At 40.9% G+C, this 27,707-nt stretch overlaps 2 protein-coding genes across 22 annotated transcripts in view; one reads left to right on the plus strand and one right to left on the minus strand.

Annotated features, from left to right (window-relative positions):
* OARD1 (O-acyl-ADP-ribose deacylase 1) lies at nt 1–6,250 on the minus strand. 7 transcript variants are annotated; one of them, XR_014016837.1, is made up of 7 exons: nt 5,830–5,958; nt 5,132–5,211; nt 4,641–4,785; nt 3,552–3,610; nt 2,417–2,529; nt 710–1,024; nt 1–673 (listed from the first exon to the last, which is right to left on the minus strand). XR_014016837.1 is itself a non-coding variant. In XM_081246134.1 (7 exons), the coding sequence occupies exons 3-7, from the start codon at nt 5,168–5,170 to the stop codon at nt 922–924; spliced, it is 459 nt and encodes a 152-aa protein (XP_081102260.1). In that variant the 5' UTR covers nt 5,171–5,211; nt 5,309–5,512; nt 6,030–6,250; the 3' UTR covers nt 698–921. The 7 variants fall into 7 exon arrangements, 6 of the variants coding, with proteins under 6 accessions (XP_081102260.1, XP_081102259.1, XP_081102262.1 ...); XM_081246134.1 differs by lacking the exons at nt 1–673; nt 5,830–5,958 and adding exons at nt 5,309–5,512; nt 6,030–6,250 and having other exon boundaries at nt 698–1,024; XM_081246133.1 differs by lacking the exons at nt 1–673; nt 5,830–5,958 and adding an exon at nt 6,030–6,250 and having other exon boundaries at nt 698–1,024.
* The window catches only part of NFYA (nuclear transcription factor Y subunit alpha), a gene marked incomplete at its 3' end in the record, with an annotated part of 26,993 nt that continues 4,833 nt past the window's right edge, over nt 5,548–27,707 (plus strand). Inside the window, exons 1-10 of one of the 15 annotated variants that reach the window (XM_081246115.1) lie at nt 5,548–5,563; nt 6,486–6,591; nt 12,963–13,110; nt 15,138–15,224; nt 17,947–18,093; nt 21,717–21,848; nt 22,051–22,156; nt 23,318–23,484; nt 25,498–25,671; nt 26,451–26,645. In XM_081246115.1, the coding sequence (XP_081102241.1) occupies nt 13,036–13,110; nt 15,138–15,224; nt 17,947–18,093; nt 21,717–21,848; nt 22,051–22,156; nt 23,318–23,484; nt 25,498–25,671; nt 26,451–26,645 (1,083 nt within the window). In that variant the 5' untranslated portion in view covers nt 5,548–5,563; nt 6,486–6,591; nt 12,963–13,035. Of the gene's footprint in view, nt 5,564–6,420; nt 6,592–9,134; nt 9,661–11,654; nt 11,741–12,962; nt 13,111–15,137; nt 15,225–17,946; nt 18,094–21,716; nt 21,849–22,050; nt 22,157–23,317; nt 23,485–25,497; nt 25,672–26,450; nt 26,646–27,707 lie in introns of those variants that run through there. The other 14 variants (XM_081246122.1, XM_081246123.1, XM_081246126.1 and 11 more) reach the window with 14 other exon arrangements.

The raw sequence follows: 27,707 nt of genomic DNA on the forward strand, positions 1-27,707 counted from the left end.
TTTTGTTGAGAACTATTGATTTATTGAGTCATTACTCCACACTAAGAACTCTGCCACAGATTTCACATAGTATTTTATTTGTTTCATGATTGAATTCAAACAGGTTCAATCACAGAACCTATGTGGTGGACAAAAGAGAGCAGGAGTTCACCACGGGGAGATTCTAAAAGCCTGCCTTTCCAGTGTGCTGACCCACAGTTCTTGCCCATTCTGATGTCTTATTTCTCACCTTGCTGCTCTTCGTACTGGACCCTCTGACTCCTCCGGATTAAGTTACAGGTGAATCCTACATTACCCAAGTCCAGAGCAACACAGACATGTGCACAGAACCTCACTGCCTGCCCCCCGCCAAGAACTTATTTTTTCCATTCTTGTCACCACAAATTCCTTGTTAACAACATAAAACTTTCTCATAATTTAAACAAAACTGAACCCATAATTCTCTCCTAGGATGAATTTTATGACATAAGGATAATACCCGGTAAGTGCACAGATGACGCAAAATTAACTGAAATGTTCATCCTTCCTGAAATTTCTCTTAAACAGCAGAGAAGTAGAAGCAATGCTGACACCTAGTGGCAACCCAAACAAATCAAGTAGCATCCCTAGCAAAACAGGGGTCATAGGCCCAACACGTGGCTTCCCCACCTAGTATCAGGCCAGTATTCCCCACCTAGTATCAGTATCAGGCCTAGTATCTACGCCTTACCTTCCTGGAAAAAAAAAAAATTCCCAGCAACACTTCCCAAGCAATCCCTCCTCCAGAGTCCCAGTCCAATCATGAGAATACAGCAACCGAAGTCTGGCCTGTGACACAGACTAATTCACATGAAACTCTCCTCTGACCATTTTAAGGTCAGTTTGCTCAGTCCTAAGGCCCAGATGACACAGAAGGTAGACATATCCAAAATGCTCATCTGTTCAGAGTGTGTACACAGTAATTCTGATGTCTGTTGCCTCAAAGACCTCCTCAATCATCGCAGATACATTTTCCCATTGCAGACGATCAAGACCACATCCAATCCTGAAAAAGACAAAACATCCCCACTGGTTGTGATGAAGGTATCTAGGAAAACACTCCTTCCCTCTTCCTCTAGGCTGCATCCACCCAAAGCCTAAGATATCATCTGGTCTCACACCTACAGGCAGCCATGGTGGGAGCTGGGACGTTAACTCCTATTGTGAGTCACCTAAGGCTGTTTCCTAGACAGCCTAACATCCAACAGCCGTCACTTCTCTTTTGCCTGGGAAGTACCACTTCCCAGTTACTTCAGGCTACATTTAGAAATGTATGTGTAACTGCCCTGAGATGGAGGAACTTATCCTTCTATTTCTACTGATGAAAACTAGCTGTGGGTGGATGGCAAAAGGTTGGTATTTTTAAAATACACTTATGATAATGAAATGTTAAGGAAGATAAAAAGGAGAGTGGCAAAGGACACGATCTCTGCACACAGGAAGTCAAGAGGGAATGCTGGGAAATGCCAAGCTGATTGTAATTCAGATCTTTGCAGCACTCTGGTGAGAAACCTCAATGGGCCCACAAAACTCTTACTACCTGGCACCTTTCTTCCAAGATGTTACTTAACTGATCCTCAATATCCCTAGGGAAAAAAGAGACGCTTAAAATTGCTAATTTTCTGTAAATGCGGTTAAGTACCTGAAAAAATTGTGATTGAAAAAAGGTTCCTGGTACATAAGCGATGAACCTATTAAAGACCAGCGTAAGATAAGGGACCATGTAGCCACGCTCGTAAGTAACTTGGACCTTGGAATAAACCTGCATGCATGCTCAGCACTGACAAAACTAGTCTGACAAGAAGAGAAGAAGGGACCCCAAGCCTATTTCCTGAAAAGGAAACAAAGGGGATATTGAACCCCTAACGTCAGTCCCTTAAGTTCCCAATATCTAGGGTCTAAGACATTACATAAGGGACCTCTCCTCTGGCTATTGTCCACACTGAACACAAACAAGCATGCAGTTTCAAAAGCAGTGATAACTTACAACTTTCTTCACACAGAATTAACAGGTTTGGGACACCTGAAGTGGCCCAGAGAGAAATCACAATTACTCAGTCTTTGTTCTTTAGTTGTATTGCTTCAGAAATAGAGGCCAAGCTTCAGGTAGAGGATGCCCAGAATTCAACAAATGTCTGTGAACAACGGTTCCTCCCTACTAAGTAGGCTGAGGCAGGTCTGTGGTTTAATCATCCTGATTTTCAGCCCAGGCTAAAAGATGGGCACGCCTTAGGCTAAGATCTAACAACTTGTTTACTGATGATTTTTAAATGTTTTGAAATTTTTCCACCTTTAAGTCTGTATTTTAGGTTACATTCAGCTTTTAAGTCACTTGTCTTTGGGTAAGACAGTAAACCCCACTAATCAAGTCTTCATTTAGGGCCCTGGATTTCCTTGCCTTGGCATGGAGAGGTCGGTGACTCCATTCTTCAGACAATGGGACTTCATGGCCTCTAAACTCTTCTGTAAGTTTTCATAAGTTGGCTTGTGTGAAGCCCTTTTCTTTGTAATCTAAGTACGAAGAACGAATTCAAATTTCCATTAGTCCAAAATGAGAGCCAAAGAAAAGTCATCCTATTCTCCCAACATCCTGATAATTAAAATATTAAGTATATTTTTATAGAATAGTCTAGATGACAAATGTCATACTGTCCCTTCCAGTTACGGGAGCTCCTCAGGAATCCACTACATAGAGCCTGAGAAACCCAGACACTGCCATATAATAATCTTTCCTTTTCCCAAGAAAACCAGATTAGCAGGTGTGCCTATTGTCTACTGTTTTTAAGCAAAGTAGGTGAAAGTTTCTGTGCCACTTCCAAGAAATAAGCTGCCTATCTGTAACAAGGAAGAATCCATAACACCTAAAAATTTCCTGTTAGGTTTATTTATTTAAAAACTGTGTTTGCCTTTTATTTCCCTACAAAAGAACAAACTGGTAGCATTCCCGACAAGATTGGATGTCACAGTAGCATTGAGGACATTCAAAGAGGCTAGGACATGTCCCCACTCAGTGTGCTGTCCAAATCAGGCTTGTAGTGACTTGGCTATAAGTCATCCAGCACCATCGCCAAGAAGCTGCACTCTTTCTGAAGCCAAAGACCATTTGGATAGTGGAAGAATCCCACACTGAAGAAGCAGGCAGGAAAGGAGATGAGTATTACTTGGCAGTGCATTCGATAGGGAAGACAGAGAAAAACTCCTTTGGCAATCTACCTCTTGAGACTTTACTGTCTCTATCTTACTATGATTAGGAAGGAGTTAAACTATGGGAGGCATCCCTAACTTTTGCAAGTCTCGTAACACAGGTCTTTGGTGAATATCACTACTCTTTCCCATGGAGCTGGGATGCAGCTTCATGTTCCTTTCTAAGCCAGTGCACCAAATAGCCACCACTTCTGGATCTGAGTTGGCATGAGGTTGGCTTTTTGACATCTCTGGTTTGTCTGGAATGAAACGTTGTGATCAACATAAATGCAGTACAGCCCACTGGTTTACCAATCCTTAGAACTTATTGAGAATTGGCCCCATCTTACCAGGTAATATATATATCGCCCATCTCTCTTCAGAACAGCCACTTCTCCAGACTTTTTTTCTAAGAAAAACAGTTATTTAATAGTAAAAAAGAAAACCAAAACACTGATCTCCATTCTTAGATTTTTTAAAAACCTTTATAAATTTGAGTCTACTTCAGAACTACAATTAATTTTCAACCCTGAAGAACACTTTGATCCTTATCAGCCTTCCTAAATACCGTATTCCTTAACTTCCAGCTTTCTTATTAATGTTTTCTGAATCATGTTTTCCTCAAACCCCATCTTTGGTCCTGCTGCATTTTCAAATATACCCTTACTTGTTCACCTAAAAAACTTTAATGTCTATTGCCGTGAAATGTTTTAGGATGTACAGCACTTTTTACTTGCCAAATGTGTGTTTAATAATAATCCTTTTACATACAAAAACAGCTAATGTGTTAAGCATTAAGGGGAACATAGATGTATTAAAAAGTGCTTAATTATTAAAGAGTTTTCAATCAGGAGAACATGTCATGTTTAGAAATAAATATAATACAAAGCAGTAAGAAGTTGCTTTTTTAAAGGCTGGGATTAGAATCACCAGTGGAAACTTTGATTCAGTAAGCCTGGACTGTGGTCTGAGCAAACTGTTTCAGAAGCCCACGTGTGATTCTGATACACATCTCTGGTTTAAAATCACTGGTAGAAAGTGATGGGAGGAGTCTGTAAGGAAAAGGTTCTAAACTCTTTGAAGCATAAGCACAATATGGGTAAACAGAGGATCTTGAATGCCAAGCTAAAATCTGTGGACTTTGCTAAGCACTTCAGAGTTATTAAAGGTTTCAGAGAAACGGAGTAATATTATCAAGAAAGATTTATAAAAGAGGGGGAAGAAATTTAAAACTTTTACAAGAATTCAGGTTTCGTGTGATAAGGACCCAAACTAGAGGCCATTTTTGTAGAGGAAACACTTAATCTGCAGAGTTAAAAGGACTCAGTAGTTAGGAACCCCATCTGTGCATGTATATCTTGTTTAATAATTAAGTATAACGAGAGCATCAAAAGATGCTCTAGCCAGGGCAGATAAGTTCAGCTGTTTTCAAAACTCACGTTGATTTAACAGTTCCTGCACCCCTCCAAATTTCTTCTTGAAGTGGACAGCTATCCCAGCGCCCATTCGACAGTCCTCACTGATACAGTGGGCTAAGGAGTCTGTTTGGGGGCATGCAAAAAGGTCTCCTTTCATATAAGTAATCTAAAATGTGCAAAGGGAAAGAAAAGTTTCATTAGTGACAGAAAAATAAGCTATTTCTTTTCCTTTACCGTGCCCACCACCACTTCTCCTCCGTCCCTCCTTCATTTAAAGACAAATCCTCAGAATTTAATTTAAGGTGTTATCTAAAGCGAATTAAAGCATGCGCAAAAGAAAGTGATGGGTGGTCTCTGCCTAGGACTGTATCAGCCTTTCTAAAGTAAATCAGCAGGAGAGAGAAAGACAATTCAATTATTAATTATTTAATTATTAATTAAAAAGTGTTTATGCTTTTGACCTCAATTATTCTGAATTTCAGTTCACCAATAAATTAATAGTTGTTACGCACTCTGCTTCCTTCTGAATCTTCATTAGGGCTGCCAGCCATGATACTGAGTCGCTATTTCCAGAATTTAAGTGTTTCTGCAGCTATAAAAAGGGGAAAAGAAGTAAAAATGCTTAGGCAACCTGAATATATTACGTTCAGACTGCCCTGACCACCCACGTACGAACATTTCCCCCCCACCGTTTATCGCTGAAAGTAAGTTCGCCTCTAGGAAGTAATGCAAAACTCTTCTGGAGCAAGAAAAAGAAAGAATGCCTGGTTTCGGAGGCGGACGGGCCCCGCTCGCATTTCGCGCTTTCCTGGAGCGGAAGAAAGGCGGTCCTAGGACCCGCCTCCTCCTTTCCCCGCGCCGAGTAAGGCTGATTCAAGACAGTCTCCTTTTCCCTGCAAGATGCAAAAGTATTTCCCCATTGGATTTGGCCCAGAAGCAAAAAGGTGGGACTTGGCCACAGTCCCGTTAAGCCGCAACTAGGGAGTATACAGGCCTGGGGGAGTGTACTGCCGAGGCGGGGGCAGGTGGAGAGGGAAGGCGGCCTCTCAAGGAAGGCTCACCCCCATCTTTTGGGGGGAGCTGGGGGAAGAAGTTTAGAGAGGCCTCCCATTCTCTGTTTCCTACCCTAGGGCGGATCAGCGAGGGCGTGGGGCCTGTCCCGGGGTCCCGTGGTAGGGAGCGGGGAGGCTCGTTCAAAGCCCCAACGTACCGGGGTTACCCTTCACCTGGAAAGGAGTCGGCCGTTAGGAGGTCCCGCCCCGCGGGGAAGGGCTCTGGTAGGTGGGGAGCAGGAGAAGAGCCCAGATGTGGAGCCAATCCCGCCAAAGCTCTTAATTGCACGCACCTAAGATGGCCGCCCACCACCTGGGAGCGGGGCGGAAACGAGCCCCTCTAGCTAGCTAGCCGAACCTGCACTCTTTGGTGATGGCCGCCGAACTTCCGGTGGTAAATTCCATAGAGTACCCCGCCGCCGCCCGGGCATGCGTAACGAGACAGCGAGTTGGGTAGAACGGCGCTTGCGCATTAGCCCCAGGAGCGTGTCTCCAGGGGCCCCATAGACGGGGGAGGGCAGTTGGCAAAGGAGTTAGTTAGCGCCTGCGTGGTACTATGCTCAGGGCGGTGTTTGAAGGTTGAAGGGTTGAAGGGTCTGGCGTGTCTAGAAGGCGCCTGCGTATTCCTTCGGCCGGGGGTGTGATCCAATCAGGGAAGTGGGCGCGGCTTCAGGGGACGCCTGAGCAGTGCTCCTTCAACTGGGGGTGGGGCGAGCCCGAGCTCGGGTTAGGGGGCGTGGTCTCAGAGGCGCCTGCGCGGAGGCTGTTGGAGGGAGGCCCGATTCCCCTTTGTTCGGCTTCGCCATTTTGCTAGGCAGCGGCAGTGGCGGCGGCAGCGGCGGCTGGAGCCTCTGATTGGGTTTCGGGGTCCGGTACTGGAGCCAATCAGCGCGGGCAGCGAACCGGGGGAGCGAGGCACGGTGAGTGTGAGGAGCCAATATCCAGCGGCCCAGAGCCGGCCCCAGCGCCCCGATTGGCGGGTCTCGCTGACCACTCAGGAGAGGCCCAGGCGCCCGTCGAGCCCGGGGAGTCGAGCTGAGCCTAGCCGAGCTGGGCTCCCGACGGCCCAGGCTGGAGCCTGCGGTCGCCCCGGGGCACTCCCGGCCGAGGCCTGCAGGGGGCCGCCCCGCGCGGGGATGGCGCCCTCGGGAGCAGGCATCTCGGGGTCCAGAGCCTCGCAGGGCGCCAGAGCCAGTTGGGGATGCGATGCGTCCCCGTCCCCCCGACCCTTAGGCGCAGCTAGCTTCTCAGACCCCAGGCCGGGGGGGTGTTGGGTTTGCCTGCCACCAAGGCCCCTACGCTAAGGTATACACACACGCGGGCCCGGGGCCTTGGCGGTTTCCTCCTGGTCCTTCCGGCCTCACACTTAAGCCCGCCCTTGCACTCAACACGCTCTGGCCCTCGGGACGGGAAGTCTCCCCCCGCGGGGCCCGCGCACCCCACCCCTCCGTGAGCGGGACTGTCTGTCTGCAGCCCCTGTGGGTCGGGAGGCAGGCCCGGGGAAGACGCGCGCCGCAGCCATCGGGCCCCGCGTGCAGCGCGGAGAGGGGTGGCCCCGCCCGCCCCGCCGTCCCCGCTGTCCCCCTGATCGGTGGAGGGGATCCATTAGTGCACCCACTCCCGGGCCCCGCTGAGCCCCTCCTCCCAGCACGCTCGGCCCGGGTCTCCGGCCCGGCGCCGTTACCACCCCCTTTTGGCTCGTCATTTCCTCTCTTCCCCGCCCCGATCGCCGGGCAGAACTGCACACCTCCGTCTTGGAGCGCAGCCAGGCGGTCACCCGTCCTTGCCCGGGCTGTAAGGCCTGTCCATTTGGTGCCTGGGACCTACCTCACTATAGAAGGTGGCGAGCCCTGTGCATTCCTTTTACCGGAGGCTGCACAATTTGCTTTCATTAGTCTTATCTGTTGTTGCTCATCTTGTGAATTCTCGCTCCCTTGGGAATGCACAATTATTTTCTTTTAACCTTTCTGTGTCACTTTGAACGTGTCAGGTTTCACTCATTAGCTCAGTCCACAGCCATCTTTTGGTTTGTTTTTTTCCAGTATGTTGATGTTTTCTCAGCAGGTATTTATAGAAACGTAACAGTCTTGTGGGGTTTTGGTTAGGGTGAAAGGAAATCTCCGTTGACAACCAAGTATCACGAACAGTTAGTATGTACCAGGCGTCCATCTGTGTGCTGGGGAGGGAGTGGTTAGAGGTCGATAAGAACCTTCCCAGCCTGGTGGAGATTGACAGGTGAACAAGTAATTAATATCTCACGGTTAGTGCTGTAACGGGGCCAAGTTCAGTTCTGTGGTGCACTGATGTGTGAGCTACCAACAGCCCTGGTGGAAGGCCAGCATTGCCACACTTTTGATTGGCCTTGAAGGATAATGGGATTTCTTCGGACAAGAAAGAACGGAAGAGCATTGCTCACAAAGAGAAAAGCAAGTGCAGAGGCACCAAGCTTTGCTGTGCGTTCAAGGGGGAAGAAAGTATAGGGCAGTGGGCAGTTGCCGTGAGAGTTTAGGCTGGAAAGCCCAGTTGGTACAAACACTTGTATATCTTGCTAAGGAACTTTTCGGAAGCAGTTATTTTGTGGAAATTCGGATAGGAGAAATCTAGAAACACACTTTTTTCTAAGATTGGAAAAATAAGTTTCTGGCTTATGGGGTTCTGCTCCACAATAGCAGCTGACTTTGGGGGGGAAAGGAAGATTTTTCTCCTAGGACTTCAGAAGTTTTTACACATGTGAAGCACCGAGTGCAGCAGTCCTTGCCACATAGAGTAGGCCTTTAGTATAATCACAGTTACTAAGGTCATACAACTGGTAGGTTACAGAAAACTACTCCTGAGGAGTAGTGCTCTTTCCACTACTAAAAATTTGGGGACAGTTTTTTTGTTTATTTGTTTGTTTTTTGCGGTACACGGGCCTCTCACTGCCGTGGCCTCTCCCGTTGCGGAGCACAGGCTCCGGACGCGCAGGCTCAGCGGCCATGGCCCACGGGCCCAGCCTCTCCAAGGCATATGGGATCTTCCCGGACCGGGGCACGAACCCGTGTTCCCTACATCGGCAGGCGGACTCTCAACCACTGCGCCACCAGGGAAGCACTGGGGACAGTTTTTGTTTTCACTTTCTGTAATGAGTTTTTCATTGTTTAAGTCATTTTTAAAATTTATTTAATTCTTAAAATATCTAACAGATGGAGCACTGTGGTTTAGATATTTTTTAGAATGTTTACATTTGCCTTTGGACTGGATGAATACCTTGGTACTTAAAAATGGTTATATCTAGTCTCTAAAAAACCAGCAAACATTTTTGCTAGACTTCTTTCTAAACGACAATTATAGTCTGGTCACTTTTTTGCTAAACCCTTCTAGAGACTCCACCTATCTGCAGAAAAATTTAGCCGGGAATGTTGAGATACAGTAATCTGGCCTTAGCTTTCTCTTGACACGTGGCCTTGTATATGCTGTTCCTATGTGGAAATTTTTCTGTCCTTGTTTTTATGCTCTATCCTCATTTGGAGCACTCCATTCCCTCCCACTTCATCACATATATAAATCCTGCTCGTGCTTAAGACCAGGTCAGATGCCACATTTTTCTAAAGCCTTCTTATCGATCCCCAACTGGAAGAACTCTGTGTCCTCCATACTCCCATATTACTTTGTTTTTCTCTTAGGGGTTCAGTACAGATTTTTACTCCTTTACTAAATTTAAAGACCCTTTGAAGTTAAAATCTTAGTCACAGTTTTACTTTTATTTCTAAAACCTTCAGGACGGTGTCTGACAGGTGGTACATCATTAGTGGAGATTAAGAAGCAAATTAGGAACTGCAATCCAGAACCTTTTGGATGATGGGGAAGCTGGACAGCCCTTTGTTCTCTAGCCTTTTATGAAACACAGATCAGAACCTGTTTGTTGAGTTGTGAAGTCCATTTAGTGGGCCAATGCTGGTAATTTTTTACAATAGAATAGAAAATATCACAGTTCATCTTATGTTATGAAGGTAAGTATTCATGAAACTTTTAGTTACTTTTTTAATATGTTACATGTGCATTTGTGATGTGAAATGTTTTTCTTACTGTGAGTTATCAAAAAAGTTTGAAAGCTGCCGTTCTAGTTTTTACCTGGTAGTGATTGTCAAATATGATAATTCTATGGGGTTTTTCACTTGCTTATAGTTGAGTTTCTGGAAGCTCTAGGTTTAAAATTAAAATGTGTGTGGGTCCACAATGAATGGATTTCTAAGTAGTTAGCTGCATTTCAGGTCCTGCAGCTTGAAGTGAAGAGGAAGGGAAATTTTCTTGCTAACCGGAATAAACATACTCACTTTCTCTCTTTGAGGAAAAAACATTCAAACTTTGAGTTAGGAGTGAGAGCTAGACAGACTAAAGCTGGCTGGCTTAATTCTGTCAGAATGTGGCCGAAAGGCACTTGAGGAAAGACGACGATGTTTGCAGTTCTGCTAACTGAAGCTCACAGTAATGGGAACATGTGGCTTCATAGAAGCCAGTTGCGTCCAGCCTTCACCATTAGCAGTCTCAATATCATGCTCCACGCTGAATCGCTCCCTCGTTACTATGACATAGAATTGCTGTTAGACTTGAAGCTGCTTCCTTTTGACCCTTCAAAGTATAGTGGATTTAAGTGTTTTTAAATTGAAGCATTTGTATTACCAGAATAAGCTAGTTTAGAAGAAAATCTGCATGACGTTTTATTAGTCATTTCCCTGCACTTCCAGTGCGATGTAAACTTCTGGAAATTAGTGGTCAAGGAAAAAATCTTATACAGGAAGGGGATTTGGGGTGGGGTGGGTTGTTAAAATATAGAGGACATTCCTTCCTGATCCTTATTTGTTTAATCAACTCTTTTGAGATATAGTTTAGACATAAAGGATAATCATTTTAAGTGGACATTTTGACGAATTTTGACAAATTTACACACCTATGGAACCACCAGCACAGTGAAAATATAAAACATTTTACACCCCAGAAAAGTTCCAAATGCTCTATCCCAATCAACTTCCCACTTTCCCCTCTTCCCCCTTTTCCATTTCCAGGAAACCACTGATCTGCTTTCTCTCTCTAGATTACTATTACCTATTCAGGGTTTCATATAAATGAAATCACACCACTGTTTTGTATCATGACCCTTAATTTTTAATTTTATTAGTTTAGAAACATAAATGTATTGTGTATATTGCAGTTAGAGACAAGATAGAGTTTAGGGAAGACCATTCACTTCCCCGGAAGAGCCACTTAGTCTGGCTGCAAATCTGATTTTCTGTACTGTTCCCAGAATCTCTCAGGAGCCAACTGAGTCACCCAATTCAGAAGAGACATAAAAATCAGAAAGCCAGTTTTTCAGTATGCAATGAGAAATAACTATCAAGTTTACTTGTGTTTCTGATCATATCTGCTCCCTGTTGGCTACTGTATATGTAAATCCAAATTATAGCTAGATGTGTGCTTGGTGAGCATTCCATTAGAGCAAGGGTAGTGAGTTGAAGAACCACGTCACCACATACCATCATGCTGCGATGACATAGTCATCCTGTCACTTGTTTATAACTCTTACACTCTTATACTACATACCAATTTGGTTATGAGTAATAGGCTCAATCGATTTTTATTAGATTTTCCTCCCAACATTTTAGTATAAAAATTTTCAAACATACAGTGAAGTTGAAAGTGTTTTACAATAAAGACCTGTATACCCTTCATCTAGAGTCTACTGTTAATGTACTATACTTGCCTTTTCAGAGAGATACCTATATATATCTATCTCTCCATCTATTCATCCATCAGTATACTTCTTCCTAATGTTTGGGCACGCACTTGAATATATTTTGATTTCTTCACATCATATTGAGACACCTTACAATCATGGTGGGTGATTCATATGATCCACCATGTGTGGATTTGTGGAGAGTGGTGCACTGCTTTGCTGCTGTGATGTGCAGATCATGTAACTCACATAACTTTGTCATTCAAATTTTAGAATTCATGAAGCCCTGGAGAAAAGTTTGGGGAAAGATTTACCTACATTTTGCTTATATACAACTGTACCTCCCCCATGTTTCCAAGGTGAATTACCCTTTGATAATTTATATAATTTAAAATTTTTGAATCAGGTCTTTATTCAAGGTTCTCAAATATCACTTCAGTTTATCTAATTGTGTGCTTATTTCAAAAAGGAGTTTTAAGGGCTTCCCTGGTGGCACAGTGGTTGAGAGTCCGCCTGCCAATGCAGGGGACACGGGTTCATGCCCCGGTCCGGGAGGATCCCACATGCCGCGGTGTGGCCGGGCCCGTGGGCCGTGGCCGCTGGGCCTGCGCGTCCGGAGCCTGTGCTCCACAATGGGAGGGGCCCTGGCAGTGAAAGGCCCGCGTACCGGAAAAAATAAAAGGCGCTTTCGGCTGTTAAAGTGTATGAGAATAGTAAATTTGGGCATTGACTGCATACTTGATATTAAGAGCTTACAAGTTTTTTAATGTTTTGAAGTAATTGTAGAGGCACAATGTCATTGTGATAAAACGATAAAGAAAAGAATCTACTCTTTGGAGATAGATGCTGACGTATTTTTGGAGTTTTGGAATAATAAAGTGTCTGGGATTTGCTTCAGAGTAATGCAGGGGTGGGTGGAAAGTGGATAAGATGTACGTGGAATAAGATTGACCATGGGTTGAAAATTGTTGAAGTTGGGTAATGGCCATAGGGGTTCATTATAATGTTCTCACTATTTTGGTACAATTTTGAAAATTATAGTAAAAGTTAAAATTATACAATAAAGGGTGGGGTATTATTAGGCATTCAGATTCATGCCTGAGGAAAACTTAAATTCTTTTCAGAGAAAATCATAGCCTGCTGTTTCTGTAATTCCTTTTTATTCTTTGCTCTGGATTAAAACGCAAACTCCTAAACCTTTGCTGGGTCTTTCTTACTTAACACTACTTAATTTTGATAAGCAACGTGTTTGACTTCAGGTCTGGGTAATTACTTACTAAATAATAAACCCTGAAATTTTAAATTGCTTACCATATGTAGTGCAAATGTGTTACAAATTAAAGAAACTATTCTCTAAAGTACATGTGCAGACCTGAAAATCAGTGTTAAATAGGCCTTGTAACAAAGTGATGTAGCTTAATGAGAATTTCTTAAGTGTTGCTCTAGTAGTATTGAAAGGAAATTTTGCTGATGAGAAATGACAAAGCATTTTTTATATATGTTAAATAGCGTTATCAAGGTTAAGCATCCGGTGAAGCCTTTATTAACAACCTCACTTTACTTTTCCTACCTTTCTAATAGGAGTGCATCTTGAAGTCTTCTAGGATCTCCAGAGTGAAACTCATTGTGGTCAAGACTCTAACTTGGAGGGACCATGGAACAGTATACAGCAAACAGCAATAGTTCAACAGAGCAGATTGTTGTACAGGCTGGACAGATTCAGCAGCAGGTATGGAAGTAAAACTGCTTTAAACATCACAGCAAAAGAGCTGATAATAGCACTGCTCGGTAGCGGAATTGAGAGGTCTCAGATCTTATAAGAGCGGGTCTGGTGACTTGTGCTGAAGTGCTTTTCAAAGATTAGATTTGTTGCAGTTTCTCTCATTTTCTCTGTTCAGAAGTCTATATCCAGTCCATAACCACTTAGAATTTGATTTCATGGGAACCTGGTTTAATAGTAAATCGCCCCCTTTCATCGTATTAGAAATACAACACCTAGTCTGTTTTCAGATGGAATTATGGAGGGGTTTTTTTTGTTCTTCCTGGATTCAATTTGGTTGTTTCTCTTATTGATTAAGCTACCTTGTGGTCTAGTAAGGCTTTGGCCACAAGAAACAAACCAAGGTAGCTTCTAAGAAATCCACTGTCCTTTGATTTGATCCATCACAGTGCTTATTTTGAAAAGCTCTAGTTTAACATGAGGATAATATTTCGATAGCCACACTTATGGATAAGCACATATTAGAAAGGAATTCCCTGCTGCTGGTTTATCCTAATTAAGATAGGTTGCCTTCTTGAATTTATACACAGATTACATTTTCTGATGATTTATACCTGGCTTTATTTTAGGAAAACTTCACTTGTTTTTTCTCCCTGGAAGAAAAGAAATTTATTGTGCATTGATTTACCCTTAGGCCAAGATTGGGAGTGTTTTATTTCTAAAATGGAACTTAAATAATATAGAAGAGTAGTTAGTAGGGAGGGCAGAGGATGTTTTGATGGTGAGTTGTTCCATCTAATGATCAAAGAAAGGAGCTACTCTTGATTAAAAGAGATTGATTATCGGGCTTCCCTGGTGGTGCAGTGGTTGAGAGTCCGCCTGCCGATGCAGGGGACACGGGTTCGTGCCCCGGTCCGGGAGGATCCCGCATGCCGCGGAGTGGCTGGGCCCGTGAGCCATGGCCGCTGAGCCTACACGTCCGGAGCCTGTGCTCTGCATTGGGAGAGGCCGCAACAGTGAGAGGCCCAGGTACCACAAAAAAAAAAAAAAAAAAAAAAAGAGAGAGAGAGATTAATTATCGAAATTCCTTTGCTGGCTTTTCCTTCCACGTAACTGCAGCTTCCTTCAACTGCCTTGGTAGAAAAGGGGATTCCACAGAGGACCCTCCATTCATACCAATGCCCTGGTGGGGGAATTCTTGTTCTGTCAGAACTTACTATTAGGAGTAATAAAAATTAGGTTGAATCTGTGAACACATTGCTTCTAAGGCAGTCCAGCTGAGTAGGAGTGATCCTGGTTTGGGGACATGAGAGCAGTGACCTCATGAAGGTGATTTTGGCTCACAGTGATTACCTTCATTCTTCCTTTCTGGGGATTGCATTTAAGTTCCAGAAATTCTTCTTTGAAGCTACAAAGCTTCAAAGCTGATAAAACTTGGGCTTCCCTGGTGGCGCAGTGGTTGAGAGTCCACCTGTTGATGCAGGGGACACGGGTTCGTGCCCCGGTCCGGGAAGATCCCACGTGCCGCGGAGCGGCTGGGCCCGTGAGCCATGGCCGCTGAGCCTGCGCGTCCGGAGCCTGTGCTCCACAACGGGAGAGGCCCGCGTACCGAAAAAAAAAAAAAAAAAAAAAAAAAAAAAAGCTACTAAAACCTGATTAACTTTTTTGTTCTTGTGAATTCATTTGAGGAAATAAAAAGAGCTTTAAAATAACTTCACGAAGAAGGATCAAATACCTATTTTTGGAGGGAAGGACTGTTAAAAAAAATTTTTGTTAATGATGTTAGCTATATTGGTTTTTTTGAGTCATGGAAGTGTGTTTTGAGTTCCACTCTGGGGACAAAGGGCTAATATCTGTAATCTGTTACTTCAACAAAACAGCTTCAGTATAGGGAGTCTACAGTTTGAAAGTCCTGTGTAGGGTGGGGCTATTGAAAGAAGACCCTCCCTCTCCCACAAGAGGTAAGGTGACCTCATGTCTTGTACTATACATTTCCTTCCTGACACATTTCAAGCTCTTCCTGTTCCTGTTCTCAGCAGCAGGGTGGTGTTACTGCTGTCCAGTTGCAGACTGAGGCCCAGGTGGCATCCGCCTCAGGCCAGCAAGTCCAGACCCTCCAGGTAGTGGTGCCCTCTCTGATTCTCTGTAAGCACTGCATGAACTTCTCCTCTCCTCATGTTTGGTGCTGCTTGTGGTAGGATCTCATGGAGAAATGGCAAAGTCAGTTGCATGTCTTTGATGCTGCTAACTTGTCTTTGAGGCTTAGAAGATGCCAGTTTCCTAATGTTTCATGCTAAATCATGTAGTGACCCCAGTATCAATTTTCTGAAAAGTGCCTTTTGGCTAATGTTCTTTGGGAATGTCTGGGAAAGAATCAGTATAAGGGACAGGAAGAAATTCTTACAAGTGGCATTAGAACCTATTTAGAGATCAAACTGTAATAAGATTGCATGGTAACTTTTCTTGAGTTTGTATTATGATAGTGGAGAAGAAAATATATACATTTTACTAGGGTAGATTGTGCTTTATTTTTATTAAAAGGACAACTTGGCTGTCCTGTCCTGCAATAATGATTGCACTTGACAAGATTGATCTAATCACTGAATCTTGTTAACCTCTTAACTGCTATCTTTTCATTACCTTTCTTAGGGAAATAATGACTTGTCTTATTGTTAGATCTGCAGAGATTGCCCCATAGCTCTTGGACAGAGGTGGGATATGCTTTCTGTAAGTCTTAAGTATTATAGCCACCGTAAGAATTCCTACTTAAACAATGCAGTTTCCTAACATTATGTATGACCAAGTTAAATATGTAAATTGGGGTTATATTTTGGCCGGTTCTTGGGTAAAGATAAGTGAAGAAGCATAAGTCTTTTCTGAGTTTATAGGTTACTTTAACTAAAAGGACCATATTTTTGAGAAACTGACAAGATTTGAGTACCCTGCCTTTTTCCCTCCATTGAATGGAAATGATTCAGGGTAGGACCTAGACTGTAGAACTGGCATCTCACTTTATTACTAGTGCTGCTTAGCAAGTATCCTGCAGTGAACTACCCCTTATTGTAATCATTTCACTTTACCCTTTCAGCCCCACTCCCAAACCTGCCACTCATAGTGTTTGATGATGATGTACAGCCAATTCGGCACATAAATTAAGCTGAACTAAGCTGAGCTCATAGGTACTCCCAAACTATATTCAAATCTCAGTTCAGCAGTTTGTTTTTCATGTTTCTCATGCTTGCTTCATCTTATTGAAATATAAAACAGTATTGTCATTAACCACTTGTGGAATGGGAATGTAACATGCTCTTAACTGTATGGCTTCTTGTCTGATGCATGTATGCTTGTATTCATTCATATGTTGTAAAAACAGTGGGTTCCTTGGAGTCTCAAATAGTTGATCATGTGCATATATAGGGAAAAGTGTGTCAACGAAGGGAAACGTTAAGATGATGGATAGCCGGAAAATTACTAATAGTTGTGCCTTAAAACTTGTGTTTCCTACTTAGGCAGATTTTATTTAAAGAAATGGAGGTACTTTATGAAAATAATGGAAACCTTTCCTCTAGGGCTCTCACTATTTTGGAGAATTTTAAATACTTCTTTCAGTTAGTCATGCAATAAATATCCTGGAAAGTCTTTCTTCATAGAGCATATGCAAGTCTTTAAAAAGTTAAGTGGAATTTCTCCATGAACAGTTTAACAAAATACAGGATTTGAATGTTCCTGAAGATTATGATATGCTTGGGGATGGGGGGAGGCTTAATATCTAATCTACTAATCTAGGACAGATTGGTCTTACAACTAATTCCTCTTATTTGGACATACTTTCACTAGCATTAAGAATGATTATTTCAGATATACGGATTTTCTTCTGATCTGTTACAAATAATTCCTCAGAACAAAGATAGAAAGCTTGGACTTTCAGCTATTCTACTGAACTAAAGTGGCTTACTTTTTGGCTTTCAGAATGCAGTTAGCTAGATATTTTTATATTGAGACTCAAGCTGTTACAGAGTACTGACAGTGCCCTGGCTTCTAGAGTCATCCATGTACTCATTGGAGCTTGAAAGTTGGGAGTTGTTTGGTACACTTGAGTGCTTTGTATAATTGTCATATTTGTTAAAGCTAAAATAACTATGCAGGTATTGCAGGGTCCAGTGTGAGAAGTTCCACCACAGAGATTGTAAACTGACCAGCAGTATATTTCTAGGCATTTTTGCTAGTGGGCTCCTTAAACAACCACAGGACTAGAATTCTCAGTGAGGTGAAGAGGGTAAAAGGTATATGTTTCATTTATGCTTGAGAAACTATAGGGAGGAAGGGCATTCTATATAAGCTCCCAGAGCTGCTCACTACCTAACCTAGAGTGGTTGCTAGGTACAGTTTGATTTACTCCTTACAAGTTACTTAGAATTTATTTGCAGTCAACCACCATCCCCACCATCAGCCCTCCCTCTCATTGCCTCCTCTCCAGCCTTCACTAGAGACCATTCCTGGATATTGGTCTAAAAACGAAAATAGCCTTGATGATTTGATTAAATACTTCTCATGGGTTTAGCCTGTATTTGATGATAAATGCCTTGTATCTATTGAGACTTCCCAAAGACTCTGCTTATTCTCCATTATATCTGACCTTAAAGTATTCAGCTTGGCATTTAGTCAAAGATACTGTATTTTCAAAGAAGACTACTTGAGGATGAGGACTTGAGACTTATTTTCTTAGTGTCTCTCCTACCTTCTCCTCCTCTAGCAAGGCAGCAGAGTAGATGCAGTGATTGTCTTTTGGTAAAAACCATTTTGTGTCTTATGTTATTTCATTGTTCTTATTTTACTTTATTTCAGGTCCAGGGGCAGCCATTAATGGTACAAGTCAGTGGAGGCCAGTTAATCACATCAACTGGCCAACCCATCATGGTCCAGGCTGTTCCTGGTGGACAAGGTCAGACCATCATGCAAGTACCTGTATCTGGGACACAGGGTTTGCAGCAGGTGAGTGGTATTTTTTAAAATGTTTAGACAGAATAATAGGAAACAGGTTTTAAGAAATAGGTTGTTGCAAACTGAAAATTGATATTGCACTTAATTGTTTCTTACCTTCTGTTCGCATTTAGTTGATTTCCCACCTTTGTAGTGTCAGTGATATAAAGCAGAGCTATACAGAAATTGGACATCTCTGGTAAGGACTAAGATATTAGACGTGATCTCAAATCAATGTAAAGAATATAAAAAGAATCTAGTTTAATAAAAGTAATTCATTGGTGTGATCTCAGTTGGCACTTCTGGGCACTGGGGAAGGGAATTTTATAGTCTTCCTTTCCTTCCATGTAATTTATAACTTGAGTTATCCAGCAAGTGATGGAAATATTTCAGTTCAGACCTATCGCACACACCTCAAGCTGTACTTAGAGCAAAATTTATAAACTTAAATATTTTAAAAGAACTGCAAATAAACAATGGTATTTCTCTTAGAAAGTTAGGAAAAGAACAAAATGAGCAAAAGATAGGTTAAAATTAATGAAGTAGAAAACCAACAAATGTAGAAAAGGAATAAAAGCTGATTCCTTAAACAGACATATAGTTAGGTAAATCCACTGGAAAGACTGATTCAGAAACAGAAAACAAAAGTAAACAGGACACACGACTCTGTGGCATCAAATTTTTAGAGGGATTTTTATCTTGTTGGCAAAAATTTTAAATAGTAATTATATCCAGTGCTAGAATGGGTGTGAAGAAAATGAAACACTCATTATTTTTGGTAATTTTCAAATTCTAAAGTCATTTTGGAAAGGTATCTCACTCTTAAATACATAAGCCTTTTGATCTACCTGTCCTGCTTCTGAGAATCTATTCTATAGGAACAAAAGCATCAATATGTAGAGAGAAATGTACAAAGACATTTATTGCAGCATTCTACTAGCAAAAAAAATAAATAAAAAATTGTAGCCTGAGTGTCTGTTAATAAGGATAAAGAAATGGTTGAATACATCATACTATATTCACATGGAGTGTTATGTCCTTGTTAAAAAGGATGAACTGTTGACTTTGGGTGAGGGGTTAATATTGAAGTATTTTTAGTGAGAAATAATTTACAGAGAAGTATATACTTAAGTCATCTCACCTTTGTAATTAATAGCTAAATCCCAATGAGTATATATGTTTACGAACTTTTTACTAAAATTTTCTAAAGCTGTTTATATCTTTAATTTGTTTTAACAGTTACAATTATTTCATTAATGTCTTCATTTTTCTGGAGGAATGTAATATAAGTTGAAAAAATTTGGCTATGCTTGATAAATCAAACTTTTAAGTTTTGCATATTCCCCTGTAGTCCTGTGCACACCTTTCAGACATAGTTATACACACGCATATAGTTTTCATTGTTGTGTGTTTGGTGTTTTTGTTTGTTTTACTGTGCTTTTTTTTCCCCCACATGATTTTCTTATCATTTTTAATTCCTTCATCATGGTCAATTTGATGAATCAGAATTTCTAATTTACAAAGTGTACTTAGGGATTTTTGTTTTATTTTTCTTTTTTTGCTTTTATGGGTAAGATTACTATAAATGTATTTGAATTTTATAGCTTTATTTTTTTCAGTTGAATTTAGTCTTACGGTAATTTCTTTGGAGTGGAAGAATTGGTTAGGCAAAGGGTAAGATCATTTTTAAGGCTATTGCATATTTTTGCCAAGATAGAGTTTTAGTTAGGATTAAAAATAGTTTCCATGTTTCTCCATGCATAAATGTATGAGCCTTTAAATATATGTTAGTGTGTGTACTTGCCTCAGTTTCACACTGCTATTTCACTTCTGTCCTTGCTGTCATTGCCTCATCTCCAGCCCCCCCTTGCCACTCCCTCTTCTCTGTTGAATAGAAATAGTGTGATTCAGTGCTAGGAACATTGTACCACGAGTGCAATGACCTGACTTCATTCACAGGTCTGCCATTAAACAAACTTTCTGATCTTGGCCAAGTCATTTGAGGGTCAGTTTTCTCATTTGAAAATGCAGTTTATATCAGGTGATTGCTAGGGTTCATTTCAGCTCTAAATTCTGTGATTTTTCAGCTCTAAATTTGGGGATTTTTTTTTGGCCTTTAAGAGACATTGAAATTGTTATTTTATTCCCCTCCCTCCAAGCAGGACTGTAACTAATCAAACCATCTTGGAAAAATTATTTTCTGTTAATGTTATATAATATGGCTCTAGGTAAGATCCCATAGCCTCCCTTAGAATGCTTAAAATGTCAATCCATTTTTATTAGAGGTTGCTTTAGTGTTTTTTGAATAACCGCGTCTTTTAGAAGTGTAGTTAACCTTTTTTTGGATTGCATCTTCTGTTTTAGAATTCCAGTGAAACCTACGCTCTCAGATCAATATCCCTGGCTTGATATAGACAATGAAACTAAAGTAGAGAGCCAAGAAATAGATGCAAGAATATTGGAAATTGGTATATAACAAAAATAGTATAAAGTATCAGTGAAGAAATTGTTTAAGAACGACATCAAAAAAGAAAATTGATCTCTCTCTCATGCTATATCAAAAATGCTTGCTAGATAGATTACAAATCTAAATGGAAAAAAGCATACTTGGAAACTTTTATGTTCTCTTTATAGGAATATTTTCTTTATGCTGTGGGGTAGAGAAGGATTTCTTAAAGACAAAAATAAATTGATTTGACTACTTTAAAATAAAAACTTGTATACATCAAAATATATCGTGAAACAAAGGTAAAAGATAAAATTTGGAGAAGGTATTTTTAACACTTACTGGGTTTGTATCCAGAATACATTAAAAAAAATTTTATGTATTGATATGAAAATAACAATCCAGTAGAAAAATGGGCAAAGAATATGAATAGATAGAAGAGGAAACCCTATTGACCAGTAACACGTATTCCTTGCTATCCAAAACAGGTAGAAAAAGATCCAGATAACCAGATAAATTTCTTTACTTGTTCATTTACCAACACTTTCTAATTTAATTTGTTAAATCTCAGTGTTGACTGCAGGGGTGTCTAATATGATAGTCTCAACCTTTCTGTACAAAATCTTTTAAGGATTTTGTATATGCATATTTATAGAATCCCAGTTGGAAAAATTAGGAATTACTTAATTTTTTTTCAATATTATAAAAAACTTCAAACAGACAAAAACAAAGAGAATGGTATGGTGAATCCTCATCACCCATTTTAACACACAAACTAGTATTATGTTTAAGTAAATCCATTTTCATCTGTAGTCCCCTACTCCAGGGCTATTTTGAATATATGTAGTACCATTTCATCTATTAAAAATAGGGTATATTAGGTATATTTAGGGTATATTTTTAAATGAACATGCTTTTAAAAATATATACCCATGCCAGCCTATCATCGTTTTTAAAACTGACATTGATTCCTTAATATCATCCAGTATCTAGACAGTGGTCAGAATTCCCCCGTTGTTTCACAAATGGAAAACAAGTTATCTCTAATTCATAATAGAGCAAAACAGGACTTCTTTTTTTCCTCTTTAGGGCATTTCCTGCCTTCTAGAGGAATTTGGGTAACTAATACTCCAGAACCATAGGAGGCCAGTGTCAGCAGGATACTAATCTTTTATGTTCTGTTCCGCAGATACAGTTGGTCCCACCTGGACAGATCCAGATCCAGGGTGGGCAGGCTGTGCAGGTACAGGGCCAGCAGGGCCAGACCCAGCAGATCATCATCCAGCAGCCCCAGACAGCCGTCACTGCTGGCCAGACGCAGGTAATTCCACTGTCCACTGTGTCACCACAGGAGCACAGCTGCTTTGGGAGGGTTAGACAACTGAGTCAAATATTTCACATGTAGTAGAAATGGGGAAGAAAACCATCCAAAAAATTTCTTTTTCTTAAAAAGGACTACATAGTCCTTTTCTTTGTGGTGTCTTTGGAATCCGTTAAATTGTGGCATTATTTATTTCCTGCAGACGCAACAGCAGATTGCTGTCCAGGGGCAGCAAGTGGCACAGACTGCCGAAGGGCAGACCATCGTCTATCAGCCAGTTAACGCAGATGGCACCATTCTCCAGCAAGGTACGTGTGCCCATCATTTCTGTGGCATTTTGGGGGGCATCCTTTTTATCTTGAGCAAATGACTGCTTTAGAAATTTTGTGGTGACCTCTATACGACATATTTTTGAAAAACAACAGAATTTCCTCTAAGTCTCCGTTGATTGTTTAGTTCCTTGTCACCAATATGCGACCAACGTTGATTCCATTTGTAGAACTACAGTGGTTGTTAAAGACAACCACTAGGACCCTAAGGATTATATAAGCTTTTTATTCTTTCTGGGAAGAAATGTTTTCTAAATAGAAGATTAGAAATATGGAGTTTCTTTAGTGGTAGAGACATACATCGTAAGTCAAGTTGGCATTTATTGCTATTGCTGCTTTTTTTTTTTTTCTGGGCCACTTCATTATTAATTTATTCCAAAAAGACTTATATGCCCACTGTGTATATGTAGCACATTACTAAAGTAGTTTTCTTCTCAAAGACCCTCTAATCTAGTGAGACATGCATGTGACCAAATAAACACAGTGCATAGCCCTTATTAGAGGTATGTATTCTATGACTAAAGGTTTGACATGTGATTAAATTCAGTAGCATACAAGATCCAGTGAGTGCAGTAAGTGTGCTCTCCCATGACTCGGGCCTGAACTGGCAGGAGCTCAGAGAATGATGAACAAATCCTCAAGTGCTGCTGTTGATAGCTTGGGGGCTTGGAGTACCTGGTTTAATTGGAAGTTTTAGTCCTGCAGCTGTTTGACTCATTGTCAAATTTAGGGTAAACAAATTAAAAGTTTATAAAAATCTTCATCCTGAAGCAGGTTATTCATATATATAAGAACAGTTGATACAGCTGGAGTCATACTGACCCATAGAAAGGGAAGCCTCTAAACTTTTTGGTCACCCATTGAAAACTATTATTAGAATACCCAGGGAATTATCCATTTCAAGGGTAGTTTTATTCAGAACTGGAACCCAGATAGTTAATAGAATTTCTAAGATTGTGATTACTTGGATTATATACAGCAAACCAGGGAGAGAATGGAGGAGTGCTTTTTTTCTCCTTGTGCTATTGAGTATATTTTTCCAGGGTGAATACGTGTGTGCCACATAGAAGAGGGACTAACTGTGTTCCCTCCTTTCTGTGTACCTGTTTTTTGTTTGTTTTATGTTTTATTTTCTTAAAGTTACAGTCCCTGTTTCAGGCATGATCACCATCCCTGCAGCCAGTTTGGCAGGAGCACAGATTGTTCAGACCGGAGCCAATACCAACACAACCAGCAGTGGGCAAGGGACTGTCACTGTGACACTACCAGTGGCAGGCAATGTGGTCAATTCAGGAGGGATGGTCATGGTAAGAAAATTGATTTTTCATTTCACTGTTCTCATCTGTAATTTGTTTTTCCATGTATCTTTGTCTTTGAAAATTTCTTCAACTTGCAATTTGATATCTCTCATAAAGCTTGTTTATAATGCTGACCTCTTGGGATTGTGATTAATCCCTTAAGACACTTACAGAGATCTACTTTTACAATAAACATTACAACAAACCATAATTCATTCTGAGCACCTACTATGTGCCAGAGACTATTCTAGGTGCTAGAGATAGAGCAGAAGATAAACAGATGTATTTGCTTTTCTGTAATCTTATTCCTAATTCAAATAATGAAGGGAGATACTAGCTACTGATCTTTGGGAACTGGAAAGCATATTGCCCAGAGTGGGTAAAACAAGAAGTAAGTTCAAAATTAGAAAGATTGTAATCAATAGAGAAACCAAAAACTGTGATGTAAATATATTGGGAAGATAGGGAAGGGGAGTTGGGTGGTGTGAGTGAAAGCTAAATCCTCATATATGTCAAAGTAGGGTGTCATTGTACAGTACCTAAAATGGATAAATTAAGAATGAGTAGTACAGACCTGCACAGAAGTAGAGGAGCTACCAGAAAAAACAATACAACCATTCAAAGTTGTTATAGTTGGGAAGGTAGTGGGGCACGGGAGCCCGTTACTTGTTTCGTCATACATTTAGTACAGTGTTTTGTTTTTGTTTGTTTAGGAAAATATGGGTTGAATTATATAGTAAGTTAACAATTTAATTGAATTATTTATATAACTAAAAGCGTTTAGTAGCACTTGGTCAATCTGAACCCTATGTTCCTTTGTGTTTTCCTTGTGCTCTTTCATTGCCTTACGATTACCGTTCATGACCATTAGATGGCAGCAGACATTCCTAGAAAATGGAGCAGTTGTATGGACAAAAATTTGGACATGGTTGTGTCATTTCTCAGTATGGCTCCTTGGTCCCTATTACAGAATCATCTGGAATGTTTGTTGAAAATGCAGGCCTTCATCTCAAAAAATCTACAAACAATAAATGCTGGACGGGGTGTGGAGAAAAGGGAACCCTCTTGCACTGTTGGTGGGAATGTAAATGGATACAGCCACTATGGAGAACAGTATGGAGGTTCCTTAAAAAACTAAAAATAGAACTACCATATGACCCAGCAATCCTACTACTGGACATATACCCTGAGAAAACCATAACTCAAAAAAAAGTCATGTACCACAATGTTGATTGCAACTCTATTTATAATAGCCAGGACATGGAAGCAACCTAAGTGTCCATCAACAGATGAATGGATAAAGAAGATGTGGCACATATACACAATGGAATATTACTCAGCCATAAAAGGGAACGAAATTGAGTTATTTGTAGTGAGGTGGATGGACCTAGAGTCTGTCATACAGAGTGAAGTAAGTCAGAAAGAGAAAAACAAATACCGTATGCTAACACATATGTATGGAATCTAAGAGAAAAAAACAACAGGTCATGAAGAACCTAGGGGTAAGACGGGAATAAAGACACAGACCTACTAGAGCATGGACTTGAGGATGTGGGGAGGGGGAAGGGTAAGCTGTGACAAAGTGAGAGAGTGGCATGGACATATATACACTACCAAACATAAAATAGATAGCTAGTGGGAAGCAGCCGCATAGCACAGGGAGATCAGCTCGGTGCTTTGTGACCGCCTGGAGGGGTGGGATAGGGAGGGTGGGAGGGAGGGAGACGCAAGAGGGAAGAGATGTGGGGATATATGTATATGTATAACTGATTCGCTTTGTTATAAAGCAGAAACTAACACACCATTGTAAAACAATTATAGTCCAATAAAGATGTTAAAAAAAATAAAATAAAATGCAGGCCTTTGGTGTAAATGTTCTCCAAGAATCTGCATTTAAATAAGTGTCCTATAAAAGCTGCTTTTTGTAGCATTCAGAAGAAAACTAACAGGGACCAATAAACTGTTTCCCATGTCCATACTTCATGTTGCTAGTTAATAAGCTCTGATTTTCTTTTCACACAGATGGTACCTGGTGCTGGCTCTGTGCCTGCTATCCAGAGAATCCCTCTCCCTGGGGCAGAGATGCTTGAAGAAGAGCCTCTCTATGTGAATGCCAAACAGTACCACCGTATACTTAAGAGGAGGCAAGCCCGGGCTAAATTAGAGGCAGAAGGGAAAATTCCAAAGGAAAGAAGGGTATGTATAACATTGGGAAGGATACAGGATGAGAACGGCAGGGTTCTACTTTTGACATTATCTTTTATGTAGTTTGTTTCCTTGAGTACCTTCCAAACATTGAAGTTAGATAGCTGTTACCTTTTGTAAAAGCATTTATTATTGCTATATGGAGCTGCAACTACAATATTTAAAAAATAACTATGACATAAATAGGGTGTTTTTTTTTTAATCTTACGTAAAAGAAGTCCAGAGATAAATTGTCTTGGGCTGTGGTAGCACATTTCCAGTCCTCAAGACCCATCCTCCTCCTTTCTTACTGTCCTGATATTCTTAGTATGCTGTCCGTAGTCCAAGATGACTGTCTGGGCTTTAGCCTAGGAGCAAAGGGAATAAGAAAGGCATTCTTTCAATGAAACATTCAAGAAGTTCCATACATCTCATTAGCCAAAGTTTAATTACATGGCCACACTTAACTGCAAATAAGTATAGGAAATGCAGTCTTTTTACTGAGCAGCCAACTAAAATTTGGTTTGTTATTAAAGTGAAGGAGAGGGTATATATTGGGAGGTAGGTAGTGATCTCTCAGATCTTTGGGGAATCTTTATTATTACTCATTTGGCATTTACATTCTTACGGTAGTTAGGTATGGTTAGCTGCTGTTTGTGTTTTCTCCAAAGATTTCTCCATAATACAAGGTCATAATTGCCCCTGGTGGGTTTGATCACAGCTGTCCTAAACGTTTGAGCGTTAGACAGCTATGCTAGTTTCAGCTAGTAGTTTTATTTTTCTTATTTTAGAAATACCTGCATGAGTCTCGGCACCGTCATGCCATGGCACGGAAGCGTGGTGAAGGTGGACGATTTTTCTCTCCAAAGGAAAAAGATAGTCCCCATATGCAGGTAAGAAGATTTATACCTTTTATTCTTCTCTTACTGCCTTGTATTTTCTTGGGTGGAAGCCTTCACATTGTCCTCCTGATATTTTCAAACTAGGGACTAATCAGTCTCTAAACTAGATGCAACATTGTGTGTCTTAGAGCCCTTTTCACCTTAAAAGAGCTAAGGTCTTTAATCAGTGGCCTTTTTTCCTTCCAGTCTTTGCCAGTTATTACTATTAATTCCTTCTTGAAATTCTCACTTTTCTTGATTTTCAAAGAACAAGTTTGTTTCTTAGTGTTAGTAGTAGCAGCAGCAGCAGCAGCTAACACTTGACTGCCAGCCATTATGTTAAGCACTTTTCTTTTGTAAGCATTTTTTCATTGAATCTTTACAACAAGCTCAAGCCCCATGAGGTAAGAATTATAGTTTCCATTTTACATTTGAATCTGAGGTTTAGAGGGGTTAAGTCATTTGCCTAAGGTAAAATATTTAATAAAATGGTGCAACTGAAATTCATACCTAGGCAGTGTAATTCCAGAACTCAGTCTGTAACCATACTGGTTCTTACATCTAATTTCACTGATTGTATCTTATTGGCATTTCTAGTCAGTATGTCCAAAATAGAACGGTTGGTTTTTTTATTTTATTTTTTATTTATTTTTTTATTAGTTTCTGCTTTATAACAAAGTGAATCAGTCATACATATACATCTGTTCCCACATCCCTTCCCTCCTGCGTCTCCCTCCCTCCCACCCTCCCCATCCCACCCCCTCCAGGCGGTCACAAAGCACCGAGCCGATCTCCCTGTGCTATGCGGCTGCTTCCCAGTATCTGTCTACCTTACGTTTGGTAGTGTATATATGTCCATGCCTCTCTTTCGCTTTGTCACAGCTTACCCTTCCCCCTCCCCATATCCTCAAGTCCATTCTCAAGTAGGTCTGTGTCTTTATTCCTGTTTTACCCCTAGGTTCTTCATGACATTTTTTTTTCTTACATTCCATATATATGTGTTATCTTTGTCTTTCTCTTTCTGACTTACTTCACTCTGTATGACAGACTCTAGGTCTATCCACCTCATTACAAATAGCTCAGTTTCGTTTCTTTTTGTGGCTGAGTAATATTCCATTGTATATATGTGCCACATCTTCTTTATCCATTCATCTGATGATGGACACT

Source organism: Mesoplodon bidens (genome assembly GCF_964165515.1).
Source record: "Mesoplodon bidens genome assembly, chromosome: 10".
NCBI lineage: Eukaryota > Metazoa > Chordata > Mammalia > Artiodactyla > Ziphiidae > Mesoplodon > Mesoplodon bidens.